Here is a 17,017-nt window from a genome sequence, read left to right as displayed (position 1 = left end):
AGAGAGCGAGCGTGTGTGTGAGAGAGAGCGAGCGTGTGTGTGTGAGAAGAGCGTGTGTGTGTGAGAGCGAGCGTGTGTGTGAGAGAGAGCGAGCGTGTGTGTGAGAGAGAGCGAGCGTGTGTGTGAGAGAGAGCGAGCGTGTGTGTGAGAGAGAGCGAGCGTGTGTGTGAGAGAGAGCGAGCGTGTGTGTGAGAGAGAGCGAGCGTGTGTGAGAGAGAGCGTGTGTGTGTGTGAGAAAGCGTGTGTGTGTGTGAGAGAGAGCGTGTGTGTGTGTGAGAGAGAGCGCGTGTGTGTGTGAGAACGTGTGTGTGTGTGAGAGGTGTGTGTGTGTGAGAGAGAGCGTGTGTGTGTGTGAGAGAGAGCGTGTGTGTGTGTGAGAGAGAGCGTGTGTGTGTGTGAGAGAGAGCGTGTGTGTGTGTGAGAGAGAGCGTGTGTGTGTGTGAGAGAACACGCGTGTGTGTGTGAGAGAAGAGCGTGTGTGTGTGAGAGAGAGCGTGTGTGTGTGTGAGAGAGAGCGTGTGTGTGTGAGAGAGAGCGCGTGTGTGTGTGAGAGAGAGCGCGTGTGTGTGAGAGAGCGCGTGTGTGTGTGTGAGAGAGAGCGCGTGTGTGTGTAAGAGAGCGCGTGTGTGTGTGAGAGAGCGCGTGTGTGTGTGAGAGAGAGAGCGCGTGTGTGTGTGTGAGAGAGCGCGTGTGTGTGTGTGAGAGAGAGCGCGTGTGTGTGTGAGAGAGAGCGCGTGTGTGTGTGTGAGAGAGAGCGCGTGTGTGTGTGAGAGAGAGCGCGTGTGTGTGTGTGAGAGAGAGCGCGTGTGTGTGTGTGAGAGAGCGCGTGTGTGTGTGTGTGTGAGAACACGTGTGTGTGTGAGAGACCACGTGTGTGTGAGAGAGAGCCGCGTGTGTGTGTGTGAGAGAGAGCGCGTGTGTGTGTGTGAGAGAGAGCGCGTGTGTGTGTGTGAGAGAGAGCGCGTGTGTGTGAGAGAGAGCGCGTGTGTGTGTGTGAGAGAGCGCGCGTGTGTGTGTGTGAGAGAGCGCGCGTGTGTGTGTGTGAGAGAGAGCGCGTGTGTGTGTCTGAGAGAGAGCGCGTGTGTGTGTGTGTGAGAGAGAGCGCGTGTGTGTGTGTGAGAGAGAGTGCGTGTGTCTGTCAGAGAGAGAGAGTGTCTGTGTGTGTGAGAGAGAGACAGTCTGTGTGTGTGAGAGAGAGCGTGTGTGTGTGTGAGAGAGAGCGTGTGTGTGTGTGAGAGAGAGCGTGTGTGTGTGTGAGAGAGAGCGTGTGTGTGTGTGAGAGAGAGCGTGTGTGTGTATGAGAGAGCCGTGTGTGTATGTGAGAGAGCCGTGTGTGGGTGTATGTGAGAGCCGTGTGTGTGTGTGAGAGAGAGCGTGTGTGTATGTGAGAGCCGTGTGTGTATGTGAGAGACCCGTGTGTGTGTGTATGTGAGAGCCGTGTGTGTGTGTGAGAGAGCCGTGTGTGTGTATGTGAGAGAGAGCGTGTGTGTGTGTGAGAGAGAGCGTGTGTGTGTGAGAGAGAGCGTGTGTGTGTGAGAGAGAGCGTGTGTGTGTGTGAGAGAGAGCGTGTGTGTGTGTGAGAGAGAGCGTGTGTGTGTGTGAGAGAGAGCGTGTGTGTGTGTGAGAGAGAGCGTGTGTGTGTGTGAGAGAGAGCGTGTGTGTGTGTGAGAGAGAGCGTGTGTGTGTGTGAGAGAGAGCGTGTGTGTGTGTGAGAGAGAGCGTGTGTGTGTGTGAGAGAGAGCGTGTGTGTGTGAGAGAGAGAGCGTGTGTGTGTGTGAGAGAGAGCGTGTGTGTGTGAGAGAGAGCGTGTGTGTGTGTGAGAGAGAGCGTGTGTGTGTGTGAGAGAGAGCGTGTGTGTGTGTGAGAGAGAGCGTGTGTGTGTGAGAGAGAGCGTGTGTGTGTGTGAGAGAGCGTGTGTGTGTGTGTGAGAGAGAGCGTGTGTGTGTGTGAGAGAAGCGTGTGTGTGTGTGAGAGAGAGCGTGTGTGTGTGTGAGAGCGTGTGTGTGTGTGAGAGAGCGTGTGTGTGTGTGAGAGAGAGCGTGTGTGTGTGTGAGAAGAGCGTGTGTGTGTGTGAGAGAGAGCGAGCGTGTGTGTGAGAGAGAGCGAGCGTGTGTGTGAGAGAGAGCGAGCGTGTGTGTGAGAGAGTGCGTGCGTGTGTGTGAGAGAGAGCGAGCGTGTGTGTGTGTGTGTGCGAGCGTGTGTGTGAGTGAGAGAGAGGCGTGTGTGTGTGTGAGAGAGCGCGTGTGTGTGTGAGAAGAGCGCGTGTGTGTGTGAGAGAGAGCGTGTGTGTGTGTGAGAGAGAGCGCGTGTGTGTGTGTGAGAGAGCGCGTGTGTGTGTGAGAGAGAGCGCGTGTGTGTGTGAAGGCGCGTGTGTGTGTGAGAGAAAGCGCGTGTGTGTGTGAGAAGCGCGTGTGTGTGTGAGAGAGAAGCGTGTGTGTGTGAGAGAAGCGCGTGTGTGTGTGAGAGAGAGCGTGTGTGTGTGAGAGAGAGCGTGTGTGAAAGCGTGTGAGAAAGCGTGTGTGTGTGAGAGAGAGCGTGTGTGTGTGAGAAAGCGTGTGTGTGAAGCGGCGTGTGTGTGTGAGAGAGCGAGCGTGTGTGTGTGAGAGAGCGGCGTGTGTGTGTGAGAGAGCGGCGTGTGTGTGAAAGCGGCGTGTGTGAAGCGGCGTGTGTGAAGAAGCGGCGTGTGTGAAGAAGCGGCGTGTGTGTGGCGGCGTGTGTGAAAGCGGCGTGTGTGTGAAGAAGCGGCGTGTGTGTGAAAGCGGCGTGTGTGAAGAAAGCGGCGTGTGTGAAAGAGCGGCGTGTGTGAAGAAAGCGGCGTGTGTGGCGGCGTGTGTGAAGAAAGCGGCGTGTGTGAAAGCGGCGTGTGTGAAGCAGCGTGTGTGAAGAAAGCGGCGTGTGAAAGCGGCGTGTGTGAAAGCGGCGTGTGTGTGAAAGCAGCGTGTGTGTGTGAAAGCGGCGTGTGTGGCAGCGTGTGTGTGAAAAGCGGCGTGTGGCAGCGTGTGTGAAGAAGCGGCGTGTGTGTGAAAGCGGCGTGTGTGTGAAGAGAAGCGGCGTGTGTGTGAAGAGCGGCGTGTGTGTGAAGAAGCGGCGTGTGTGAAAGCGGCGTGTGAAGCAGCGTGTGAGAAAGCGGCGTGTGTGTGAAGAAAGCGGCGTGTGTGAAGAAAGCGGCGTGTGTGAAGAGCGGCGTGTGTGTGAGAAGCGGCGTGTGTGAAGAGCGGCGTGTGTGCAGGAGCGTGTGTGTGAGAGAGAGCGGCGTGTGTGTGAAGAAGCGGCGTGTGTGTGAAGAGAGCGGCGTGTGTGTGAAGAAAGCGGCGTGTGTGTGAAAGAGCGTGTGTGAGAGGCGTGTGTGAGAGAGCGTGTGTGTGAGAAAGCGTGTGTGTGAGAGAGAGCGTGTGTGAAAGAGCGTGTGTGAGAGAGAGCGAGCGTGTGTGTGAGAGAGAGCGAGCGTGTGTGTGACAGAGAGTGAGCGTGTGTGTGAGAGAGAGCGTGCGTGTGTGTGAGAGAGAGTGAGCGTGTGTGTGAGGGAGAGCGAGCGTCTGTGTGAGAGAGAGCGTGTGTGAGAGAGAGCGTGTGTGAGAGAGCGTGTGTGTGAGAGAGAGCGTGTGTGTGAGAGAGTGCGTGTGTGAGAGAGTGCGTGTGTGAGAGAGTGCGTGTGTGTGAGAGAGTGCGTGTGTGAGAGAGTGCGTGTGTGAGAGAGTGCGTGTGTGAGAGAGTGCGTGTGTGTGAGAGAGTGCGTGTGTGTGAGAGAGTGCGTGTGTGTGAGAGAGTGCGTGTGTGTGAGAGAGTGCGTGTGTGTGAGAGAGTGCGTGTGTGTGAGAGAGTGCGTGTGTGTGAGAGAGTGCGTGTGTGTGAGAGAGTGCGTGTGTGTGAGAGAGTGCGTGTGTGTGAGAGAGTGCGTGTGTGTGAGAGAGTGCGTGTGTGTGAGAGTGTGTGTGAGAGAGTGTGAGAGAGTGTGAGAGTGTGTGAGAGTGTGTGAGAGTGTGTGAGAGTGTGTGAGAGTGTGTGAGAGTGTGTGAGAGTGTGTGAGAGTGTGTGAGAGTGTGTGAGAGTGTGTGAGAGTGTGTGGATAGATAGATAGATATAGATATGGGAAGAAATTGAGTTTTTGATGCATTAAACTTCACTTGATTACATTTGCCCCATTGGGAGATCTTGTCCAAATCCGAATTTAAAGAGGTGGCCGTGATGAAACGAGATGTACATCGAGTGAGGGAAGAAGGACAGGGCAGATGTGAAAGACATGGAGGAATGTAATGTCGGGCCATTAGGATACGAGTGCATTTGGTTATTTGTAGAAGAAAGAAGGTCATTGATAAAAAGAAGGAAGAGTGTTGGAGACAGAACGGAATCCTGAGGTACACCACTGTTGATCGGGAAGGGGGGAGATGTTGAACCATCAACAATTACGGAGATGGAGCGGTCGGAGAGAAAGCTCGATATGAGAGAGCAGAGTGAAGGAGGAAAGCTGAAAGAGGGAAGCTTGAATATCAAACCCAGCTGCCAAACTCTGTCAAAGGCTTTTGAGTTATCAAGGCCGACAACAAAGGATTCCCCAAAGTCTCTCAAAGAAGAGGCCCAGACATTCGTAATGTAAGAAAGGATATCACCTGGAGATCTTGCCTTGCGAAAGCCGTATTGGTGGTCAGATAAAAGACTGTGAGATTCAAGATCCTGGTGTCGATTTGTGAGATTCACGATCTCAGTTGTGTGAGATTGTGTGTTAAATGTGAGATTCAAGATTTGAACCTGGTGTTGGCTTAGCAGTTAGAGTGGTGGCTTGGGATCCGAGAGTCCTCAGTTCAAGCAATGTTTTCCGCTGAATTAACACCAGGGGGTTGACTCAGCCTGTCATCCTTCCGAGGTCGGCGAAATGAGTACCAGTGTTGCAGACAAAAGGTTGCACATGAAGGAAAGGGGTATTGATTGATTTATTAAATCTGGTATTGGAGTGGCGCAGGCATAATGGGCTGAATGGCATCCTCCTGTGCAAAATTTCCTTGTAATCCTTGTAAAGATGCTTGAGAAAATGGGAATTGAGAAGACATTCAAAGACTTTGGAAACAGTCGAAGTCGGGGCAATATGACGGCAGTTAGAAGGGTTTGAACGATCACCCTTCTTTAAAATAGGCTGTACTAAGGCATGTTTCCAGATAAGAGGAAAAGTTTGAGTTTCAACACAAAAAGGAAACAAACGAGCAAGCACGGGTGCAAGTTCTGAAGCACATTCCTTCAAGACATGGGGAGGAATGCCATCTTGCCCATAGGCCTTGCTTATATCGAGAGCTTATGTCTTGCTCTCATCATCTCCCCTCCATCTCAAAGCTTCCCTCTCACCCCTCCCTCCAAAAGCAACCTTCACACTCTTCCCCCTCTAAGTTTCCCTCTCACAATTCTCAAAGACTCCCCTTTCACCCTTTTCCCTCCTCACTCCCCCTTCTCAAAGTTGCCCCCTCACATCCACAAAGCTGCCTCCTTCCCCTGCCCTCTCTCTTCCACCTCATCACTCCACCTACTCCAATATTCAACTGCCCTCTGCCCCCTCTCAAATGACTCCACACTGTACCTCAAACCATCATCACCGAGCCTTTTCTCCTCCTCATCCAGCCCTCTCCACTAGCTCTTCTGCAATCCCCCACACTCTTTCAACAACTTTCCTGACTTCCCCCCACCCTCCTCCCTCATCCGACCCTCCCCTGCCCTGCACCCAAAGCCTCCTCCCCTCCTTCTTCATTAACAATGTGGACCTCAAACATCCAGGGCCTTCGCTCAAACCTGACAGATCTTTCCATTCAGGTTGCCACTGACAAACCAGACAATCTCCTTTACATAAATTTTCCTCCTTCAAGACGTCTCTGACTCCCTCATATCTCTACCTGGTTACTCCCTCCTCCGGTATGACAGACCTGGGCCTCGTCAAGGGTGCAGTGTTGCTCTGAGTCAAAAACTCTATTCCTTACTCTCCATGCACTGCCGTCACTCCCCCACCCCCCCACCCCCAGAATACCTCTGGCAACGGCTTCCCTCCACTCCCACCTCATGTTTATATGTGTGTTGTACCGTCCACCAAAGAGTGATGACTCCATTTACATTTCGCTCTCCGAAAACATGGACCAACTTCTATCCTCTCATCCCAACTCTCTCTTCCTCATATTTGGTGACTTCAAATTTCATCATGCCAGTTGGCTGGGTATGGGTACCTCTCTCACCTGCCATGGCACTTCAGCAAAAGACTTCTGTAACTCAATCTGTCAACTTCACAACCAATGGTACTCCATCTCTTCTGGATCTGATTTTGACCAATTTCCCTGAAAATATCTGCTGTTCTTCCTCCACTCCAATCGGTTCTTCTGACCACGTGCTTGTCAAAGTAAACATATCTCTGGGGGTTATCGGAGAACCACCTCAGGTCAGGCCAGGTATGGGAGCATGTGCCAGAACAGCGCGTCGCTGCGTCCACTTTCCGCCGGTACTCCAGGGGCCTCCGTCTGGCCATCCCCCAGGCAGATGCCAGGCCCATCCCCATCTCCTTGAGATGATGGTCAACCCGCTGCAACCATGAGGCACGTGGTCGGCCCACTGGCCTCCTCCACTCATGAGACTCCCTCGCTGAGAGAATCTGGTAAGCAGGATCAGCGTCAGGAAAACGAGCCACATGTCCATACAGCCGCAACTGACGCTCACGGACTATGCAGGTAACAAATCTCATCCGAGTCTCTCTCAGCAACCGCTCGTTGGACACAAAATCCGACCAGCGATAGCCAAGGATTCTCCGAAGAGACCTGGTACCAAAGGAATTAAGTCTCCGTCTCAGATCCTTGGTCAGAGTCCAAGTCTCTCAGCGAGGGAGTCTCATGAGTGGAGGAGGCCAGTGGGTCGACCACGTGCCTCATGGTTGCAACAGGTTGACCATCATCTCAAGGAGATGGGGATGGGCCTGGCATCTGCCTGGGGGATGGCCAGACGGAGGCCCCTGGAGTACCGGCAGAAAGTGGACGCAGCGACGTGCTGTTCTGGCACATGCTCCCATACCTGACCTGACCTGACAGGTACCGGCAGCGCCACACCCCATGATCCAGTGAATCCATGACTCCCAAGGCCCGACCCAGACGTCTATTGACCTCTGACTCGCAGCCAGCAGAGACATGAATATCACTGCCAAGGTAAGTGAATCTCTCCACGACCTCAACATCCTCACCACAAACAGACACAGACAGGACAGCAGCATCCAAGATGTCACCGAAAGCCTGGATCTTAGTTTTGACCCAAGAAACCCGTAATCCCAGCGGCTCCGACTCCTCATTCAGCACCTCGAGGGCCCCCAAAAGGATGTCTAAAGTCTCCGCAAAGATGACTGCATCGTCTGCAAAATCAAGGTCCGAGATCTTGACATTCCCAAACGATGCACCGCAACTTGATCTCTCCGACATCCTCCCTAAAATCCAGTCCATACAAGTGCTGAAAAGTGTGGGGGCTAGTACACATCCCTGACGAACTCCAGTAACAACTGGAAATGAGTCAGAGGTGGTACCACCACACTTCACAGCACTCTCAGTACCAGAGTAGAGTTCAGACATCAGATCGATCAGTTTTGGTGGCACCCCACGAAGACCAAGAATCCTCCAGAGGACATCCCGATTCACTGAATCGAACGCTTTACAGAGATCAACATAGGCTGCAAGCAGCCCCTGCCGAAACTCTCGTCTGCGTTCGGTGAGGACACGAAGTGCAACGATACGGTCAATCGTTGACCTCTTTGGTGTAAAGCCTGACTGCTCTGGACGCTGGTGCTCAAGCAGATGGTGGCGAACCCTATCAAGAATTATCCGAGCAAAGACCTTGCCCGGCACTGAGAGCAGCGTCACCCCTCGGTAGTTGTTGCAGTCTTGGCGATCACCCTTCCGTTTCCAGAGAGGGACAACAAGGCCCCTCTTCCAGTCAGTTGGGATGATGCCTGTGTTCCAGGCAGAGCACAAAACTGCATGCAACGACACGAGTGCAGCATTTCCACCAGCCTTGAGAAGTTCGGCATGGATGCCACAGATCCCTGGAGCTTTGCCCCGTTTCAACTGGTTCACCGCAGCCCGTGTTTCCACAAGCGAAGGTGGACCACAGTTGATTTGAGGGTCAGCAACAGGGATTGTAACACCCTTGACGTCCAACTCGACAGCTGGGGGATCAGCCTGGTACAACCGCTCAAAGTAACCGGCCCAGCGGGCCTTCACTTCAGACTCCTCTGTCAAGAGCCTACCACTCTCTGCTCGAACTGCAGTGCTCCAAGGGATGGGCTTGGATGAACGTAATGCGCGAATTCCCCTGTAAGCGGGACGAGAATCACCTGTCCACAGGTGATGCTCTACCCCCTCACAGATTCCTCGCACATAGGCCTCCTTGTCCACCCTCAGTGCACGTACAGTTTTACGCCTCAGCTCCCTGAACAGCTCAGCTCTGCCATTCAGCCTGGCCCTGCGACTCTGGTCAATGGTATCCAGTGTCCCTCGAGAGACAAAATTCTTCTTTGCCCTGCGGTGAGTTCCAAGACATCCACCGGCAACATCAAGGACGGTGGTCTTGAAGGCGCTCCACAACTCTTCAGGACCCCCCAAAGCACCCAGACCCCCAAGTGTCCACTCAGCCTGTTCGCAAACTCCTCAGCTACTCTCTCATCCCTGAGCTTGGCAACATCCAGCCTAGGCTGGGATGGTACCATTCTCCAGGATTTAAGGTGCAGCTTTAGAGTTGCTACAACAAGCCTGTGGTCAGTATTGAGGAACTGAGCACTCCGGTAGACCCTGCAGTTCTGGATCAGCCTCCAACGACCGTCAATGAGGACATGGTCAATCTCCTTTGCCACACCGCCAGCGTTGGATTACCAAGTCCAGCGATGAGCTTCTGGGCGCTGAAACCATGAACCAGCCACCCAAAGTCCATGACTTCTTGCAAAGTCAAGGAACTTAGTGCTATTCTGGTTCATAGTTCCTGACCCATGGGGACCAACACACACCTCATAACCATCCCTATCAGTTCCAGTCGATGCATTGAAATCCCCCAAGACTAGAAGTGTATCTCGTCTGGGGCACTGATCAACCACAGACTCGAGTGTGGCGTAGAATGCATCCTTCACGGTGAGATCACTCGCCTCAGTCGGAGCATAAACAGAGACCAGGGAAATGACACCTAAGGAGTGACGAATCCTTAATCTCATAATACGCTCGTTGACCGGTGTTACCTCAATTATCATTGGGATCAGCTTATTGGACACAGCTACAGCAACTCCTTGCGTATGGTAACCATCAGAGCGACCAGACCAATAGTAGGTGTAACCACCCACCATTATCTCGCCGCAATCCGGTCTCCGAACCTCAGAGAGAGCTGCAATCCCGATGTCCAAACGCTTGAGCTCAGATGATAACAGAGACAGGTGATCATCCTCTCTTAGGGATAGGACATTCCAGGCACCCACCCGAAGGGACCGCCTCAGGTTAACCCAAGGAGACCGCCGTCTGGTGGACGACACCTCAGCACCACTCCGACACACTCTCCCGCAATCTGACCCAGGGATGTTACCCCGTGGTTTCCCTCCGATCAAAGATTGGGGGTCCCGAAGGCTTTGCCCCAATCCCGTCATCCGGTGAGCTGCCCTGCGAAGGGAAGCTGCACAGGAGGTACTCCCACGGAGTGGGTTTTTAGATTTTTTTGCGTTTTTACGTTTTGCGGAATGAAGGGTTTTACGGTGGCCGGAGTGCAAATCCTGCCACCAACCTCCTAATAAGAAGTAACCCAACTGCAGGAGGACGTCTGCAGACACATCTGGGCACTAGATATGGATGGCCGTTGGCTCACAAGGAGCTCCTCCGCCCTTTGACAGGTTTTGTTTTTAATCCTGCTGGGTGTCCATATCCAAACACCCTCCTCACCACAAAACCTGGTGGGGGAGACGGTTTAGTCGCCGACAACCCGACCATGGAACAGGTTAGTACAGGTTTACATGGTACCTGTAGCAGGTCACAGATCGAACTTGACCTGACTGTTATCGTCGTCGAATCTGGCATTTCACTCAGGCCGACTGGCAGGGTCTTCAAGCAGCCATCAAACTTCGAGACTGGTCTCCCATCTCTACTTTCTCCAACATCAACTCATCCTGGGAATTCTTTCAAAGAAACTTACTCTCTCTCATGCACAGATTTATCCCATCTTGTCTTCAGTTGTCCTACCCTTCCTTTTTCCCATGGTACACAGAAGCTTGTGGCGAGGCAGTTGTCCTGAAACAACTTGCCTTTGCCTGATGGAAGGCAAACCCAACTAAGGGTAATCTCAGTTCCTTCCAGAAAGCTCGGAACAAGTGTGTATCTACCCTCAGGAGAACCAGAAAACAACATATTTCTAATCTCAAGTTTGAACTCTAAAACCTCTCTCCTTCCTCCAAATTCTGGTGGCATCTAATCAAATCTGTTTCTGGTGTATGTTCCCCTCCATCCCCTCCCTTTCCTCAAATGGCCGCACTGCTAACATGGCACGTGATCAGGCTGAATGCCTCAACTCAGTGTTTGCTTCAAAATCTTGTGTCCCATAAACCCATCGCTTTCTGTACCCACCTTACAAAGTCGCATCCAGCTGTTCCTGGACTCTGTGTCCTTTTCGTCTGACAAAGTTGAGAGTTGCTGTCAAACCTCGACTCAAATTCTTTAACCGGTCCAGACAGCATCAGCCCACATGTTCCAAAAACCTACTCTGCTGCTCTTTCTCACCCTCTTTCTGTTCTGTTCATCCTCTCATTTCCTCAAGGTCATCTGCTATCTGCTTGGTAATCAGCTAACATTACCACTCTGCATAAAAAGGTGTGACAACAGATCCCTGCAACTATAGACTAATCCGCCTTCTCCCAATCATCAGCAAGGTTATGGAATCCATTATCGCTTCAGATATTAAATCCTTCCTATTCTCCAATGGCTTGATTTCCGATCATCAATTTGGATTCAGACCAGGTCACTCTACAGTGGATATTCTGCTTCTGCTCTCCCAAGAATGCATGGAGATCCTCAATGCTAGACATGAAGTCAGAGCCATCTCCATCAACATATCATGTGCTTTTGACACGGTCTGGCACCCCACCCTGCTCACCAAACTCTCTTCCTATGGTATCCAAGGCCATCTCCACTCACCGCTCACAGACTTCCTCTCCTGTCGCAGCCAACGTTTGGCCCTTAATGGAGTTCTCTCATCCCCTCTTCCTGTCCAGGCTGGAGTTCCTCAAGGCAGTGTTCTGGGCCCTGTTCTTTTTCTGGTTTTCATCAATGATCTCTCTGACTCTCTGGAAAATCCTCTTTCTCTCTTTGCTGATGACTCACACACTATCATTCTCAGAAATGAACGTCTGAGCTCCTGACCACATCAAACGCTTTCATCTGCAGCCTGATGGAGTACTGCTCTCCCCTCTGGGCTGGTGCTCCCGCCTCTCACCTTTCTCGGCTTCAAGCTATGGAAACCAAGGCATTTAGGTTCATTGGTATCTCGCGCGATGAGGCTGAGTCTTTGGGTATCTCACTCTCTCACCGCAGGCAGGTTGGTGGTGTTTCTGTCTTCTACAGTCTCTTCTCCGGCCTCACCCCCCCCCACCACCCCTCCTCTGTCTGCAATATCTCCCCCCCCCCAAACTCCTCCTCTGTCTGCAATATCTCCCCTCCCCCCACTCCTCCTCTGTCTGCAATATCTCCCCCCCCCCACTCCATATTTCCGCAGAGCGCTCAAGGTCCGCCAACAACCCCCTTCTGGTAAAATAAAACTATCAAAATCAAGAATCACTGCTCACCTTCACCCTTTCATTCCTCTCTGTTCCCACCTTTGGAACAAACTCCCACACTCTTCAATTACACTTTTCCCTCCAGGTCTTCAAAACAGCTGTTCACCCCCATCTCGTCTTCCCTAATCCAAAACCACGATCTTTTCTACCCCCTTTAGTCCACCCCAAACACACCTCCTTCAAATTCCCTGCTTTCCTTCCTGAAAGTCCCTGTCGTGTAAGGACCTGAAAGTCCCTGCAGTGTCCATCTTGTTTACCCCGTGTACCCCGCCGCATCTCTCTCCCTTCCACAGATCTCCTCATGTCTCTGTTCAACAGTTTTGTCCTTCCCTCTCCTAGCCCTCATCTCCTGCTACCCTTGTTGTACATTATGCGTGTTAGCTCTCAATGGAGCCTCGACATCATATACAAAAATAAAAAATAAAAATAAAAATTTAAAAAGCAAAGACTAAGTAAGTATCCCTTACCTTTTTGTAAATAAGTTGGAATGAATTGGGGAAGCGGAGAGGAATTTGGCGTCAAGCACACATCTTGAAATGCTTCTGACAATGGTGGCATGGCTTGCAGGGTCAGTGCACTGTGCGTCGTCGGAGAGTATATTGGTATTGCAGGAGATCCTGGAGTCATCTCGTATCCCAATACACACACACGACCAGAAAGACAGCGAGCCAATAGGCACCCAAGGATTGTCAAAACCTGCGAACATGCACACATACCATTATAAACACACATTTGTTCCTTTTCAATGCCATTTCAAATCTGGTCGTAAAGACCGTTCTTAACATATGTCATTGTCACACATTATTTACCAGTTACTGTTGAAGGTGGTGTCTTGTGTTCAGCATGTTGTTAACGCTTGCATACCTTTGATTAGACATGGAATCATTTGTATATTTGCACTTTATAACGTCCGTTGAGGATAAATTATTCACGCAAATGTGGAGTAAAGAAAGTCACGAGTTAATGACAAATTTTGATGTTACATATTGTGGAAATATCACGAGTGATTGGAGAATTTCTAGCTGTACTGCTTTCGGAGATGGAGGTATCTCCCCGGCGCACTAAGACTATCCAGATGGATTAGACACTGCTGTCCTCTAGTGGATTTTTCTGTCTTCATCAGGAAATAGAAGTCTTGTATTTACGAGTGCTTTGTCGAGGGAAGGGCTTTCAGGAAAGTTTGTGAGCTGTGTACAAACAAGTCACAGAGCAGAGAGAGAAAGAGAAGGTTAGAAGGAACTGGTCACTATTTGCCATGCTTTGTGCAGTGTTGTGTCAGCGTGTTTGAGTATCACTTTGTGTTACATATCAGATCTTATAAATAACTTCAAGCGTTTGTTATTCTTTCACGACCGAACCGTAACACCGAGAACACCACATTTTGGGTGTAGTTACTTCAGAATCTGGGCAAAGTTTTAAGCGACCGCACATTGGCCTTTAAGGCCGTTTTCAGGCCACCAAAGGCTGCTATAAAGTGTATATTGGGATATGAGGTCAGGCAGCACTGCTGCTACCAGCCCACAGACAAAAGGTAACCACCATGAGGCCAATAACTCCATCGCTTTTCAATGTCCAACATGTCCTGAAACCACCGCCAGGAAAAGCTCACCACCATGAGGGCAATAACTCTATATATTTTCAATGTTAAATAGTCAACACATCCCAAAACCACCACCAGGAAAAGCTCACCACCATGAGGCAATAACTCTATATATTTTCAATGTTCAACAGTCAACACGTCCTGAAACCACCGCCAGGAAAAGCTCAGTATGGGTGTTGTGTCTGTCTCTGTCTCTCTCTTCCCCCCCCCCCCAGTTTTAAATAAATTCAAGTCTGGACTCTGCCTGATAGCTGGTCGACATGACTCGCTCAAAGAACCTTCAGTTTTGTGACAGTCATTTTTAATACTTTCATTATGTGTGTAGCTTTCCTTCTAAGACCATTCAACCCATACATCCTAAAAATTAAAAATTAAAAACCACTGGACCTATAGCTCATCTGGGCCCTGTCCTAATGTTGTAATCCAAATTTGCTAGCAATATGACTGGTGGGTCTGCAGAAGAAGATTTTTGAAGGACTTTACCAAGTCCACCATTCTGATGCGCTTAAAGTCACGGGACTGGAACGAGTTTTGCAATCCCCGTTACCAGTCAGGAGTGGAACCTTGCTGCCAAATTTCAGCCGGATTGGCGCAGCCATTTGGCTGGAGAAGTCAAAAAAGGAGACGGACGGACGGACAGACGGACCACGAGGAAAATACCTTATCTGGAATTGCAATTCGAGATAAGCTAATTGATTGCAAGTTATCATTTCATTTTCTTGGCCACACTTTTTTTTCTTTCCTTTCTGAATTGCTATGCACTTCACCCTTTCAACTGGAAATTCGCAAATAATTTACAGGAAAGAAACCCCTATACCCATGACCACTCTAAACTATCCATTGATGTCACAGAAAATGGATGTCTGCTTTCAATTTAAGAACTGAAAATAGCAAACTTAACAAGTGATCAAGCCATTGATGGCTTCTGTCTTTTAGATGTCCATATCTGACACATTCACTGCGTGAAGGTTTTCCCCCAGTGCACAAGATATTTGGATCAACATATTATTTTCTCATTTCCAAACATTTAGCAGCATCACATAAATTTCCAAGTTGTCCATAAAGTCCTTGTGTAACCTTAAACTTAATTCTTCTTCATTTGTAGGCAGCACAATGCTGTGGGGTAGCATCATTGGCTGAAGGTGCGGCTGTGCCACTGATGCAATTCCCTCTGCTGGTCAGGGCAGGAATTTGCAATTTGTCCAAGGTGCCCAAGCTTGACAGCTTAAAGACAAGCGTGCGTACCTCCAGACTAACATTGAACAGACTGAGGAAATTGGTTCCACAGGCGAAAGAAAAGAGGAATGAATGTGTGGAGGTGAGTGGTGATTCTGAATTTTGGCAGTTTCACTCCAAGTGGATTACAGTAAAACCACGTGAGCCCTGCACATGATATCGTGATTCCTGGTGGCAAAATCATTGGAGTGGTTGCTCCGAGTCTGGGAGGTCGCTGTTCGATTCTGAAACTGACCGAGTCATGCCAAAGACTCTAAAAATGGTACGTGCTGATTCCTTGCTGGAAACTCAGAATTTAGGGGATAGAGCATGGACTTACCCTATCAGTTGGCATCCATGGGGAAGAGGAAATTCTTCCTTAATTGCCCAGCTGTGTATGGAGGGAAAACTGACAAATATGGATTCAATGGCACCCAGAGTGCTCTGGGGAGTGACCACTTCCCCAAGCTCAGCATGGCTGTTTATCTGAAGTGAAGTCTGGTGCTGTCTCATGCATTGGTCTCTACGTGTGCCACAATTGTTGTTGCAACTGTATCATGTAACCTACTCGATAGACAGGGACGAACGCTCTGAATTGGGAACAACAGGTTTAATTCGGACACAGGCACAACACAGCAAAGCACCAGAACATGTGCGGGTCATGTGACTCTCCATAACCACGCCCATGTGTGTATGCATGTATGCATGTGCACGGTGCACCCATGTATGCATGCATTATCATAAACTACTGAAACATCTCATTTTAGGAGCCTTAGACCCGATATAATTATTTAAAATCACAAAGTCCGGTATAATAAACAATTTGTCCATATTGTATTATATCATAACTAAGTGTGCAGGCGTTAACATCAAACTGAACCCAAAACACCACCGAACAGTCCCTTTAAAGAACGTGCACCATATCGACTATAGGTCAGGTATGGGAGCATGTGCCAGAACAGCGCGTCGCTGCGTCCACTTTCCGCCGGTACTCCAGGGGCCTCCGGTACTCCAGGGGGCCTCCGTCTGGCCATCCCCCAGGCAGATGCCAGGCCTATCCCCATCTCCTTGAGATGATGGTCAACCTGCTGCAACCACGAGGCACGTGGTCGGCCCATTGGCCTCCTCCACTCATGAGACTCCCTCACTGAGAGAATCTGGTGAGCAGGATCAGCGTCAGGAAAACGAGCCACATGTCCATACAGCCGCAACTGACGCTCACGGACTATGCAGGTAACAAATCTCATCCGAGTCCCTCTCAGCAACCGCTCGTTGGACACAAAATCCGACCAGCGATAGCCAAGGATTCTCCGAAAAGACCTGGTACCAAAGGAATTAAGTCTCCGTCTCAGGTCCTTGGTCAGAGTCCAAGTCTCGCATCCATAGAGCAAGACTGGAAGTACCAAGGACCTGAAGACTCGGACTTTCGTCCTCCCGCACAGGTACCGGCAGCGCCACACCCCATGATCCAGTGAATCCATGACTCCTCAGGCCCGACCCAGACGTCTATTGACCTCTGACTCGCAGCCAGCAGAGACATGAATATCACTGCCAAGGTAAGTGAATCTCTCCATGACCTCAACATCCTCACCACAAAGAGACAGAGACAGGACAGCAGCAGCCAAGATGTCACCGAAAGCCTGGATCTTAGTTTTGACCCAAGAAACACGTAATCCCAATGGCTCCGACTCCTCATTCAGCACCTCGAGGGCCCCCAAGAGGATGTCTAAAGTCTCCGCAAAGATGACTGCATCATCTGCAAAGTCAAGGTCCGAGATCTTGACATTCCCAAACGATGCACCGCAACTTGATCTCTCCGACATCCTCCCTAAAATCCAGTCCATACAAGTGCTGAAAAGTGTGGGGGCAAGTACACATCCCTGACGAACTCCAGTAACAACTGGAAATAAGTCAGAGATGGTACCACCACACTTCACAGCACTCTCAGTACCAGAGTAGAGTTCAGACATCAGATCGATCAGTTTTGGTGGCACCCCACGAAGACCAATAATCCTCCAGAGGACATCCCGATTGACTGAATCGAACGCTTTACAGAGATCAACATAGGCTGCAAGCAGCCCCTGCCGAAACTCTCGTCTGCGTTCGGTGAGGACACGAAGGGCAAGGATACGTTCAATCGTTGACCTCTTTGGTGTAAAGCCTGACTGCTCTGGACGCTGGTGCTCAAGCAGATGGTGGAGAACCCTATCAAGAATTATCCGAGCAAAGACCTTGCCCGGCACTGAGAGCAGCGTCACTCCACGGTAGTTGTTGCAGTCTTGGCGATCACCCTTCCCTTTCCAGAGAGGGACAACAAGGCCCCTCTTCCAGTCAGTTGGGATGATGCCTGTGTTCCAGGCAGAGCACAAAACTGCATGCAACGACACGAGTGCAGCATTTCCACC

The 17,017-nt window shown here is 50.6% G+C and overlaps 2 protein-coding genes across 3 annotated transcripts in view; both read right to left on the bottom strand.

The window, feature by feature from the left end:
• Positions 1 to 1,831, bottom strand: part of LOC147008933 (uncharacterized) — a gene marked incomplete at its 5' end in the record, with an annotated part of 4,459 nt that extends 2,628 nt beyond the window's left edge. The window contains 2 exons of the mRNA XM_085864482.1: positions 805 to 962; positions 1,324 to 1,831. Coding sequence (XP_085720608.1) covers positions 805 to 962; positions 1,324 to 1,831 — 666 coding nt within the window. The remainder of the gene's footprint in view (positions 1 to 804; positions 963 to 1,323) is intronic.
• Positions 1 to 17,017, bottom strand: part of NOL9 (nucleolar protein 9) — a 218,576-nt gene that overhangs the window by 68,739 nt on the left and 132,820 nt on the right. For both annotated transcript variants that reach the window (XM_085864094.1, XM_085864093.1), the window contains exon 2: positions 12,265 to 12,493. In XM_085864094.1, coding sequence (XP_085720220.1) covers positions 12,265 to 12,493 — 229 coding nt within the window. The remainder of the gene's footprint in view (positions 1 to 12,264; positions 12,494 to 17,017) is intronic.

Source organism: Eptatretus burgeri, chromosome 18 (genome assembly GCF_056783735.1).
Source record: "Eptatretus burgeri isolate ZD-2024b chromosome 18, Ebu_testis_v1, whole genome shotgun sequence".
In the NCBI taxonomy this organism is placed as follows: Eukaryota; Metazoa; Chordata; class Myxini; order Myxiniformes; family Myxinidae; genus Eptatretus; species Eptatretus burgeri.
The sequence above is the reverse complement of the archived record's forward strand: the minus strand, read 5'-3'. Positions and strand labels throughout refer to the sequence as shown.